The 13,050-nt window shown below is 36.8% G+C and overlaps 1 protein-coding gene across 5 annotated transcripts; it reads right to left on the minus strand.

Moving 5' to 3' along the window:
* Positions 1-3,705: 3,705 nt before the first annotated feature.
* On the minus strand, positions 3,706-13,040 carry LOC113057321 (gastrula zinc finger protein XlCGF8.2DB-like). 5 transcript variants are annotated; one of them, XM_026224656.1, is made up of 4 exons: positions 12,961-13,040; positions 12,102-12,235; positions 8,664-8,772; positions 3,706-5,122 (listed from the first exon to the last, which is right to left on the minus strand). In XM_026224656.1, the coding sequence occupies exons 2-4, from the start codon at positions 12,123-12,125 to the stop codon at positions 4,218-4,220; spliced, it is 1,038 nt and encodes a 345-aa protein (XP_026080441.1). In that variant the 5' UTR covers positions 12,126-12,235; positions 12,961-13,040; the 3' UTR covers positions 3,706-4,217. The 5 variants fall into 5 exon arrangements, with proteins under 5 accessions (XP_026080441.1, XP_026080470.1, XP_026080478.1 ...); XM_026224685.1 differs by adding an exon at positions 8,969-9,060 and having other exon boundaries at positions 8,664-8,805; positions 12,102-12,999; XM_026224693.1 differs by lacking the exon at positions 8,664-8,772 and having other exon boundaries at positions 12,961-13,039.
* Between the last annotated feature and the right edge of the window lie 10 nt (positions 13,041-13,050).

Consider the following 13,050-nt stretch of genomic DNA (forward strand, 5'->3'; position numbering starts at 1 on the left):
TCGTTGGATTGGCTTTTGATTTTTAAGTTTTGAGGTTTAAATTATATATACATATATATATATATATATATATATATATATATATATATATATATATATTTATAAACACCTGCCTTCCCCCCCACGGTACGGTCTTAATTCGTGCTTGAATATAGCACAATTACTAAACGTTTTCGGCCCAGAGTTCACAGAACTGTGCTTAGCCATGCTGTTAGAGTGCATGTGCATAGCGAGCTATTTGATCAAACAGCCAAGTAAACAGCTATGCTATGTTTAATATATATGTCTGAGGCAGTTTGGTCTGTGGAGGAAACATTGATATTATATCCATCATCGCCTTCTGTTTATATAATTTTTCCACATCAAGAGTTGTCTCTTTTTCTGTTATTGAATGGTGTAAATATCAGATAAAAAAGGAGTCCCAAAAACAGAAATATCTGATCATTGTCCATATCGCTGTTTATATTACACTACCAAGGCAATGACTGATGCATCTGTTTTGCATTCCAAAGTGCTCCGTTATCAGCACGACAGTGGAAAATGAAACCGTATCCCTGCTGACTGGCACGGAAGGCAATGGTTAAGCAAAGAGAATCGTTCAGCCCGATAGTGGAACAGCGGCTTATGAATCGCCCATGAGTGAATGTCATGAATCAGTTCATCTGGAAGAGAAGACGAACATGCTGAAGACCTCAGCTGTGTGGGAGCATGTTAAATTGATTGAGGACAAGACAAAGGCTGTGTGCCAGATATTCGGCACATTTTAAACTGGCCTACTACTCAAGCTTGAAAAATCAAAGGTCTGTAAGTAATAAGCCTATAGTGAAAAAAACGCTTTTATCTGTTATGTCAAATCAGTAATTTTACACATGTTAAAAATGTGCACTTAATTTCCTTGGAAAATACTTTGTTAATCAACAGTCATACAAAAATGTAGAGTAGCCCAGCCTAATAATAATTTGTCTATATTATTACTAAAATAGTATTAAAAGTATTGCTCTTAACAGGTCCATGTGAGGCACGCCACTTCTGGCTCATGTTGTTCTGTATTTATTAAAAGCTGATTCATTCTGAAAGTGCCGTGTGTCCATATTACATCAAAATGCAACACTGCACTCCCTTGGGTCTGCAGCAACACACCCGCCACTCATGAAGTCAATTGAATGAACTGTTCCCAACATTATATAAATGCAAACACACACACAGAGATTCCTGCCTTTATTAGAGATAAGAATATGTTCAGCCCCTTCCCTCCAAAGCTTCAACTATTCGGTGTTGATTACTATTGAAGCTTCAAAGTAGTAATGGGTTCTTTTGCGCTCAATGTAATGATGTCATTGGCGATGACATAATGGCATCAAGTCTATCAAACATTCAAATATAAAAATTCAGTAATCTTAACTTTAGTCAGTTAAAAACCTCATAATCATGAAAAGTTTACAATTAAGTTTTGCAACAACAACCAAATACAGTAACAGCAATAATGTGCAAACTAGGATTTAAGTCTTGAAGATATAAAGTAAATTAGGTGTCATAAGCGCAGAAACCATGATCCACTTACTATACATAATCCATTGCGATGTATTTGTTATTAAATGAACTTACATTTCGCCAGATTGCCCTTGATTCAAGCCTTTGGTGTACCCGCGCTCATAACATTAGCACAGAATCAGTTCAGAATCAATCACCAAAAGAACCAGTTCGGTTCAGTCGCCTGTCAGTTAAAGACTGCATAAAAACATGGACGTAGTGTCTGTGACGTCACCCAAAGTCTCCTGAAGACCGTTTTTGAAGCTGAAAGTGTACAGAGGGGGCCATAACCAGAGTCACGCAACTCTCCCAGATAATTGAAAATGGGCAAAAAGGCGAGAGCTGCTTACTGAAGCCACGCCCACTTTGTTCAACAGAAGTGTCCGCAGCAGCGATCCATCTGTCATTCAAGTGGCCATGCCCTTAAATATGCAGAACTTTAAGGCTTAATATAATTTAAATGGAAGAGTTATAAAAAAAATCACCCCCTCAAAGTTGTCATGAAAGGCAAAAAAAGCTAATAAAATCATTTTTTGAACCAGGCTGTAAATATGTTTTTTTTTGTTGTTGTAAAGTTTGGCATTTTATCATGGGGATGTCTATGGGACTAACTCCCTTTTGCAGGCAGCCTCACGCAGCCAGTCAATGAATTGCAGGTTTAGTCACTTCCTTGTTGGCTTCACGAGAGAGAGCGGGAGGTTGACATTTGGTGTCAGTCTGCTTCTCGCTGTATCAGTTTCATCAGCTCATCGGTTCTCCAATCGGACGCATCCGACAGAAACGGTTCTCGGTTCAGTGTTATGGTGATCCGAACCTGCAGTTCAGTATCATCAGCTGCTCTACTTGTGTTCATGTTCTATTTACTACAAACTCAATGTGAATGTGTCATTGTTAACTATAAATACAGTACAGGTATTTCATAAACCATCCCTTATTCCTATTAAACAGAGAGTCTGAGTCTTAGGGTGCTTTCACACTAGTACTTTTGGTGCCCACCCGGTGTGGATTGACGTCAGAATTTGGTTCGTTTGGATGATGTGAACGCTGTCTTCCGTACTCGGATGCGCACCCGCGAACCCTACCCGAGTGCGCTTAAAAATGGTGGTCTGAAGTACACTTCATGTGAACTCTGGTACGGTTCGCTGCTTATGTGAATGCAAGCACACCAAATCGCGGAAGTGAACCGCTTTTAATGACAAATTATTTGATGAAAATGTGCGTTTGTGTGTGTTTAACTCACTTTCCGGATGAGCATGACTGACGAGCTGCAAGCAGAGAGCTGTAAATCTCATTTATGTTCGCCTTCAACGTTCTTTAGAGCATTTTCATTCAATTCGTAAGACAGACGCAAGTGCCGTTATGTACCGAAGCTTAATCAACAAAACGAACAGTTCAAAAACGTAATACATAAAACTGCCGAGAGTAATGTTATGCATTTGCCGCCTTCTCCTGTGCTGTCGTTACCAAGCAACGGGGTAAACAGCTGCTGGCTTGATGATGCAAGTGATCCGTGGTTCGGACTCAAATATTACAATATGAACACAGTCCAGCGGGGGCAGGGGGAGGGGGGAGCAACCGAACTCAGGTTTGGACCAGGCAAGTGAACCAAGTGTGAAAACACCCTTAATTATTCTCCAACTTCCCTGAAAACCCCTTTGGCCTATAATCTAACATAATCTACAATTTAACAAAATACACAGATTAGATACATTCATCTTTTTTAAAAAGCTAAATAAATATAATAATTTTATCACACTTTCTGATGTTTAACAAAATACTTTGAGATACATTTTGTCCTATTGAAAAATTACACGCACACGCAAGCCTCATCAGCTCATCGGTTCTCAAATCGGATGCGTCCAGCAGAAACGTAATTGTATTTATCTAAATGTTAAAATGAAAATAAAAAAGGCAAATGGATATAATATTTTGTTTCATTGTAATGGCTGTATATATATACATATCCCTGAACTAAGTACATTTCTGCAGATGTTATTATGTTAAAATTAAAACGAAAGGAGGCAGTGGTATTTGATATAATAATTCATTTTATTGTAAATATACAGTGAGGAAAACTGCAGTAGCCAAGGTGAGCTGACTGAAGTTATGAAGTATGCTGCTGTTTGCAAAATTACCGGATTTGCGTCGTCGCGGACATCACACTCCCGAGTCGAATAAGCAAAGTCTGAACTACCGAGGATGCACGTCCAAAATCAGCGTTTCTTGTATTGAGAAACGTGCGCAGACCTACGTCACCAGTCTATATGCCTAATCTTCCCGGTACTTTAGGGGAGACAAGTTCCTGAGGAAACAAGTTCCTGGTACAATTGTTCCGGGTAATTTCGGTGGAATACGCAGCATAATAAGAACTGGTTAAATCGAACGATTCGTTTGCAAACCGGACATCACTACTTCAAGCACTAGTGGCAACTGATTTTAAACACTGATGGGAAATAAATAATTTTACATAGATAAATATTTTTTGGTGACATTTTAGACTGCAGATTCAGTTAACACCTCTTTCTAAACACATACAAACACAAAATAGGGTCTCACATCTCCATGACTTAACTTTTTTTTTTAAATTACAATCATACAATTAAATTGTCCCTCAGATTAAAAGCACATGATTTTTTAAAAATTTTTTTAATTTTTATCAGTGTACTTACTACACGGAGGAAACAATGCTATGTCTTGCCCGAATGAGTTTGTAAATGTTGTTTAAGGTCTCTTTGATATGTAAAACTCTTTTCACATTGAAGACATGAGAAAGGCTTCTCTCCAGTGTGAAGCCTTATGTGAGTCTGAAGGTTTCCTTTTTGAGAGAACTTCTTCCCACAATATTTGCAGGTATAAGGGGTCTCTCCAGTGTGAGTTCTCATGTGGGAATCAAGGGATGGTTTATATGTAAAACTCCTTCCACACTGAGGGCACGAATAAGGCTTTTCTCCAGTGTGGATTCTCATGTGATTCTTGAGGCTTAATTTATGACAGAATTTTTTCTCACATTGATGGCATGTAAAACAGTCCTCTCTTGAGTGAATCCTCAAGTGGTAATTAAGGGTTACCTTGCGTGTGAAACTCTTTCCACACTGATCACATGTGAACAGCTTCTCTCCAGTGTGAGTTATCATGTGGGAATTAAGGTTGTTTTTGTGTGTAAAATTCTGTCCACAGAGTTTGCAGGTGTAAGGCTTTTCTCCAGTGTGAATTCTCATGTGGACTTTAAGGTTTATTTTCTGAGTGAAACTGCTTCCACACTCTTGGCAGGTGAAAGAGCTCTCTCCAGTGTGAATTCTTGAGTGGACTTTAAGGTTTTGTTTTTGAGTGAAACTTTTTCCACACTGTTGGCAGCTGAAAGGTTTCTCTCCAGTGTGAACTCTCATGTGGACTTCAAGATTGTTTTTTTGATTGAAACTCTTTCCACACTGACGGCAGGTGTAGTTAGATTTAGATTTGGTCTTCCGGGCTCTTTTTCGTGAGGTCTTTTTAGCCTGTGTGGATTTTTCTCCAGTCATGAAACAATGATTTTTCTTATGTTTGTCTTCCATTTCACTCAGTTCTTGATTCTCCTCTTTCAGCAACATCAGGTCTAAAGCAAAAAGACAGATACAAGTTAATCCCAGTTTAAAAGTACAACGTAACAGACATCAAAACCAATATAAAACAATTAAAGCAATGCAATCATGTTTGCTAGATTCTACACTCATTAAGCTACTGAAAGAGGTCACCCAAGATCTCAGAATTTCTTTAAATGAACTCTTCACACTTTTAGACAACATGTCCAAAAAAAAAAAAGTCATCTTAATATGCTATAGTGGCCTAGGAAGAATTCTCGGCTTCAAAAGGGATACAAAGTCTGAGAAGAAAATAGAAAGCATGTTCCATCTCTCAGAATCCATTTTAATTAATTTCAATAAAAGGGAAAAATAAAAAATATACAAAGCCTTCAAGAGACCATCTTAAAAGGAAGAGGAGGGGAGTATCAAAAAGGGTTTGCATATGCACAAAACCTGCCCTGAAAGAGGCGTATGCTACTCTACACAAAAAGTGGGATTTAAAAAAACAAACTTGATGGGAAAATTCGCACTTGCACAAAACTCTGACCCTGTGTGCAAACTATTACCTGGAGGTAATAAATAAATCTTTAAATTAAATTGCAAATCGTTTGCAACTGCAATGTTGTGAGAAATTTATAATGCGCATCATGTCAGTAAAGCTAGTTCGGTAATTAGCGGTAAATCTTTACACCTGCGTTCTTTCACATGGAGCAGCATTAACTACACCAAGCTGTTGTTCACTGACAAGCTGCTCCAAACCACGATCATTTTTGCACGTTTTGATTAATGTTAATTTTGGTCACGCAATATTCAGTGTCGAGTGTGAAAAACTGAGATTATCGTGAGGTATGGGTTTTATAGGTCAATGAGGAAGCATGAGGAGCAACATTCTCTGCAGGTTTGATAAGAAATGACGGCTTGGTTTCACAGACAGGATTAGGCTTTAGTTCAATTGGAATGTTTAAGTAGCTTTTCTTCTAATATGCCTTAGAAAGAAAACCCTTACTGGTGTGCATCTTGAGACAAAACAAACACACTGGCCTATTTTAAAATATCCTTTAAGTTAAAACAGCTCAAACATGCATTTTAGTCTGAGACTGTGAATTTTACAATGTCTGTGAAACCTGTTATGATAAAAACTAAACCCTTAGACTAGAAGTTCAGAATTTCTACACCTAACATGACATCACCCCTACTTACAATGATGCAGTACTGTATTGAAACTATAAAGCTTACAGTGAAAGGGGAAGTTTTTATTTTCTTATTAAGGTTGGAGTTTTATATTTTGAGGGGGTTTCTGCTATAAAATCTTTTTTTTCCCATGATGTTCTCATGAATGTTCTTTGGTGTAGTATTAAAGTTGCCATATTAAAATAAACTGATATTGGATTTTGTCTTTTACTTTGGATCACTTTGAATGTTGACACAGTGCCTGTTTAGTTCACGAGCTCATCATACACATGTACTGCAGGCAAAGCTTTATGCAATCATCTGGTTTCCATGCTTTTTCCAACTGCGCACTTCAGCATGAGGCAGATGCAGACAGTACCACCAACTACGGCATTCATAGACAATCTGCAAATATGGCATAGACCAAGAATAGAGGTAACATTACAACTAGCTATACATTAGTTTAGCAAATTACTGATAGTTAATTAAAAATTATACTTAAGTTTCAGTTTCTGCAGGGACTACAGATCATTTTGGCGGTTAGAAAGCCAAGGTTGTCTTCAAGAAGTGTATGTAAATCTACACTCTACAGATCATACACAGGTAACAAAGAAACTTTTCATTCAATAAATATGTATATTTTACATTACATAAGAAATAATCAAGCTGTGCATAGAACTATTTTAATGTGATTACACATTTTTAATTCGTCAATTCGCGCCACGTTAACCAATCAGGAGCCTGCTCAAGCTTCATTCATTCAACATGGAGGAACCCGAGCTTTATGACACAAGTATCACACACAAGTTCATATTTCAAGAATAAAAAGGACCTCGCTTGGAAGAGTGTGTTGTAAATACACATTTAACTTTTGAGTCACGTACATGTTTATCGACCCGCAGCCTTCCTGACTTTTTTTTACAACAATTTTCCCCCTAATATAGCCTACAGCTGCTTTTTCGCTAACAAGATAATGTGTTTATTCAGAGGACGTGTGCAGGAAAAATTGGAAAAGCCCCGAATGCTTGATCAACATAAGCCATTTTGCAAACAGACAACCGCCTAGCACTTGCCCCTCCCACAAGAAACGGATTTCGGCTCAGACGTGTCAATTTCGCTTCAAACTTTTGCTTTCTACACGCGTCTATCTCGCTGTAGGCGAATGCATTCAAAATGTTCAAGCGGCAAACTAGACGTGGTAGATGCAAATTTTACACTCTATTCGCGTTTGGTGTGAACACAGCATAAGACTGAGATTTGATTTTCAATAAATGTTTTATAAAACCAAAATTGTTACTTTATTTCAACAATGCACAGCTGATACTAACTGTCTATTAAAATATACAATTTGAAAAAATAAAATACAAGAGGTATAACATTTAGATAGAATACATTTTATTACAAAAGTCAATCTTTATAGGATAGTTCACCTTAAAATGCAAATCCTGTCATCGTATACTCAAGTTGTTTCAAACCTGTATGAATTTCTTTCTTCTGCTGAACACAAAGGAAGATATTTTGAAGAATTTCCGACTGACTTCCATGGAAAGAAAGAAAATATATACTATGGAAGTCAATGAAACCAGTTAACTGTTTGATTATTGGCATTCTTCAAAATATCTTCTTTTGTGTTCAGATTTTTACTCTTTAATTGCTAAGTTCATAAATTATGTCACTGATTTTGGGGAAAAACACACAAAATGACTTGTTTTCAATATAAAAAGTGATTGTGGACTGGATTGTTTTTTTTTTTTGTTTTTTTTTTTTACTTTTTATCACTTGGGCATGTCAAAGATTAGTAACAACATTGGCTTTGATGCATTGATAGTTTTTGTGCAGCATCAGATTTAAATTTTATGTCCCTCATTTATTGTTTGTGGCTGTTTTTGCCCCATTGACTTCCATTATAACAAAAAGTTTTGATTGCAAAGCCAAGACACCATAAAATCATGCATTCTTGATGGTTGGCAGTTCTCCCTGTTGGGAATAGGTAAAATGTGAAATTTTCACAGTTGATCACTAGATAGCACCATTTACCCTTTAGATAGGCCTGTGCAAATAAAAGCTTAATTTCGGGCTTGTATATGGGATTATAGTGAGTATAACAGTGTGTGTGTGTGAGAGAGAGAGAGAGTGAGAGAGACCTTTGTGCACTTACCTTGATGTATCTGAGAAAATCAAAATATGCACCTTAGCTCTTAGAACTTCAAGGAGTAAACAATAATAAAGTAAGTGTATTTATGCACCTGCTGCCTTTTGATGGTGAGAAGTACAGACCAAACAAAAACAAGTGGATTTAAACTCTTGCACGGCTATGTTCATTTGATAGTGAGAAGAGCAGCAACCAACATAAGATATGGCTTGACTTGTACCGAAGTTTTAGAAATGATAATGCAGCCTAACCTCTCCAGCGAGCTGCAGGATGTATTGTCTTCTCCCTCTGACACCACAGACTCAAGAGAGACAGATTCTGAATTGGTTGTGGCACCCTCATCATCCTCTCCAACTTCCACTGAAAGTGAGGAGGATACAGAGGATCCTGGATCTGGGTGGATTGGGAGAAACAGCAAAGTGTGGTTTTCTACCAATGTGGAGACAACTCCCTTTCTTCAGCCTGCCAGATGACGCGTTATGCCATCGCAAGGGTCCAGAAGTGTCTGTGTGTGTGTGAGAGAGAGAGAGTAGGAGAAAGTCCTTTGCACACTTACCTTTTATGTGTCTGAGTAAATCTAAATGTGCACCTCAGCTCTCAGAACTACTTGGAGTAAACCCAGGGTAAATGGTGCCACCTAGTTATCAACTGTAAAAATGACAAATTTCACCTCTTCACAACAGGAAAAACCACCAATAATCAAGAATGCAAAAAATTTTATAAATGGAAGACATGGGGAAACTCCATTTTCAAGCTAGTAACTAGGGTTAATGGTGCCTCCTAGAGATCAACTGTAATAAATTCTAATTTTACATTATAACAATTATTATATTTCTGTAGTTTGAACCAGCATGTCATTAGTAATACATTTAAGTTCAAACTGCTCTGCAATCATCTCCGTTTCTCCAAAAGTAGCCACATCTAATGAGAATGCACTTCAGTAGCGAGTTTTTCTGCAAAAAGTAAATTTCTGAATATAAATTTGTACTAATTTGTATTTTTTTCCCCACAAAATTAAAACATTGTGATTTTGTAAAATAAAGAAAAAAAACAAGGTGCTCTTTTTTCTTTTAATTTTTTGAATGAATATCCACTTTAGAGCCCTGCATTTCAGCCTGGGCCCGACGGTCTCTGACTTATTATTTACGCAGGACCGGACTTTGGACCAATTTTCATGTCATGGCTCATATGCAGGCCAGGCATCGGGCCTGTTTTAGGCTTCTCCTTATTTTATATTTTACACCCATCAATTAGACCCAGCAGCAGCAAGTGCCTTCAGCGCAGCTTAAAGATTTCCATGTTCAAACACGTGGATGCAGAACAGGCTTCGAGTCATAAAAATAAACTTTGCCTGCCTACAACCCTTCTCATCAATGTACAAAATATATTAATATTATTGAAGAGGATCTTGCAGAACTTGTGAAAGCATGGCTCTAAATGGTATGTTTTTTGTTTGTTGTTTTCTGATTCTTTTAGATACACTGTACTTTGTAAATGCTACTGCTTATGTTAACTTTTATTTTATGGTTTTATCCTGATTAAAGCTTTAAATCAGTGGTGGAAATAGTACTGAGAAATTGTACTCAAGTATTTCGTAAGTAGCAATACTTTTAATTTACTAGATCATTTTTTATTGACTTTTGTCTAATTGACAGGCTTTATCTTTTTCTTTTGTATTTTAATTGGATAAGAAATCAAATACACTGCTGGATGATAACCACAAGCATCAAAGACATTTTAAATAAGTTGAGCTCAAAAGTGTGAGCAGCAAATGTTTGAAACTTCTGTTTGAGATCCAGTGTGGATTATGATCATTTATTCAAGACTGAAATAGGTATTTATAAGTGATGCAAAACTATATACACTAGCCATTAGTGTTACCATAGTAAACAAGGTAAATACGACTGCTTAAAGAAGTCAGACATCAGCTTCTAATTCTCTATCACAATATTATTTATTTCGTAAAATATTTTATATGTCATAAGAACCTGTGAATTTCCACTCTTTCTTCACTCAAATGAACAGCCCATGCTTACAAAGCATCCCAGCTAAAAGTCCTCAAAGAGCATCATTGAAGCTCTCCTTAAATTTCAATGCTGGAATATTTGTCCCCCACTTTTGCACAACATTCTATTATATTACACATAACTTGATTACAGAACTTATTTGTTTTGTTTTATTTGTATGTATGGATTTCTTGGGTTGTTACCGACATCTGGGGCCCGTTCTTCGTACATCCCGAGATCAAATGACACATCCAAGATGATATCATCGTGCTAATCATGATCCGGCTAATTGGGTTCTTCGAACACACCTTTCACGAGTTCACATCTACGTATATTAATTCAGTAAGGTTATGCGTATTTGGTGTGCTGTCCGGGTGGAGGGCTCTGAGCTCGGGATGTGGCCCGAACCCAGAGTACTCCCGCCGGTTGTGGTAAGAGTAGATGGATCTATAGTGAGGAGACATGGGGTGGAGGAGGGATGCTGAAAACTGTCAATGAACAGAGGTAGGTTCTGCTGTTATTTATACCTTGATTACTGATTGGTCTCCACTTGTGTTAATCAGGTTAATGAACTGCGACTGCTCCTCCCGAACTTTCTTATAAAACTACATGTTGTGTATGATTAGTATCGCTGGATTGAGTTATCGGAGATGATTGGGCGTTCATGTGTTGGCTTAAAAGAGGATATGTACCGATACTCGAAACCATGATACATGGTTAGTTTAGATAGATAGATAGATAGATAGATAGATACATGAAACTGATAATATGTTTTTATTTTATTAGAATTTTTTTCATGATTCACAATTATTTAGATTCGCAATTTATAATAGTTGTGCAGTCTTTACATTTTTATTTCAATGTAGAAATTATCTATTCATTTCATTTTATATTTGGACAGATTTGTTACGTGTCAGCATTAATGAAAGTTTCTTAAGGGGTCAATATCATGTTATCTGCATCTCCTGCGCTCCATCAAGCCACTCTTATAATAGCAGTCATCACTCAAAATAATGCATGACTCTATTATCTGTATAGCATGTGTGTAAGACTCTAATACAATTATGAAGTAATAATCTTATGACAAATAAAAATATTTCAGTGAGTAAAACTGGCTGTGTCTATAGTAGGCTGTTATGGACTACACGGCATTTTTATATTATTTGTAAATATTTTTTTTAATGATTATTTATTTTAAATTATTGTCCTTGGATCAGTACGATACTCTTGTAATAAAGTAGCGGTGGTAGCAGACATATTTTGAGTATCAGTTCTGGTTGAAAAGAAGCGATCTAATCCTGTTTACATGAAATAAGCCTTCTCCCGAGCAGGTTTAAGCTTATGGACCTGTTGCTATGACAGCAGCTCCTGGATGAGCTTCGAAGAACCAAATAATCCAAGATCACGCCAAATCGTCAACATTCAAATCCAGCTAACTGAGTTAGCGACGTACGAAGAACGGGCCCCTGGTGAACAATTCATGTCAACAGCACCTTTAGAAATAAATATACTGGGGAAAATGGTGATGTGTTCTATAGTTATTTTACCTGCTGTATATGTTAAAATGTGTTTTAGGGTTTCATGACACTTTAAAGGCAGTATTAGTGTTTATCTGGTCATGTGATCTCAACATGTCAAAATTTTAATAAGGATCAAAGCTCACCTTTGAAAATGGAAACTAACCTGTTTGTTGCTCAGTATCTTCATGTTTGACTCTGAATGCGTCTTCAATCTGCAGGTCTTCACTCTCCTCTTTAATAAATGCCATCTTTATAATAGTGTCACATGGATCTCAGTTATTTCACCAGGAGTTTTTTCTGTGTATGTGAACACAGTCATTTTTATAATGAGAATAGTTTACACTAAGAAAAATAAATCCAAACAAAATCTAAAACTATGGTTGCATCTCACTCAGCTCCCTAGTTCTGCAGTCAGGGTACTGGCAAGGAGTCAGTTCTTCAGTTGGCTTGATTTGCCAGCCAAACCCAAAAGAACACTCAAAACGATCATTGCAAAGCATTCAAATAAAATATATAATAGATTAATCTTTTATCGTGGAATGGGATAAAAGTTGCCATTCAGTATTTGTTATTATCGTTTCATTTACAGTGTTTAGAGCAGCATGTGTAGTAAGCGTGTCGTTGTGTTTAATATATTTATTTCTCTCTATGGGGTGCAGTGATTCGAGCGCTTCAAAAGTGAATCGTTTTGAGAAGCAATTGGTTCAGTTGACTCGGAGTTTCCTAAACTCAGTTTCTCCATCACTACTTGCCACTGCCTGCATTCGTGTTTAAGATAAACTGATTCACTATATAAAGTTAGAGAACCTACTTTTTTTTTTTTTTTTTTTTTTTTGCTTTTCACGCGTGGATGAGCTTTAAAGAAATAATGTTTATATGTGTTGGTTAAAGAAATTACTTGTTATTGGATGTAACGTTATAACATTTATAATAGCGTGTAAAAACTATTAAAACAATTAAACCGTTTGCATCGTTTTAATTATGTTAAACCTCAAAATGCTCAAACAATTTAAAACGTAAACCTTTCTGCAGCAGAATCACAACAGACGCAGGAGCACGGTGCGGCCTTTTGACGTCATGTCACCAGACCAAAATAACAGTCTTGTTTAAAC

This window comes from Carassius auratus, chromosome 4 (genome assembly GCF_003368295.1).
Source record: "Carassius auratus strain Wakin chromosome 4, ASM336829v1, whole genome shotgun sequence".
NCBI lineage: Eukaryota > Metazoa > Chordata > Actinopteri > Cypriniformes > Cyprinidae > Carassius > Carassius auratus.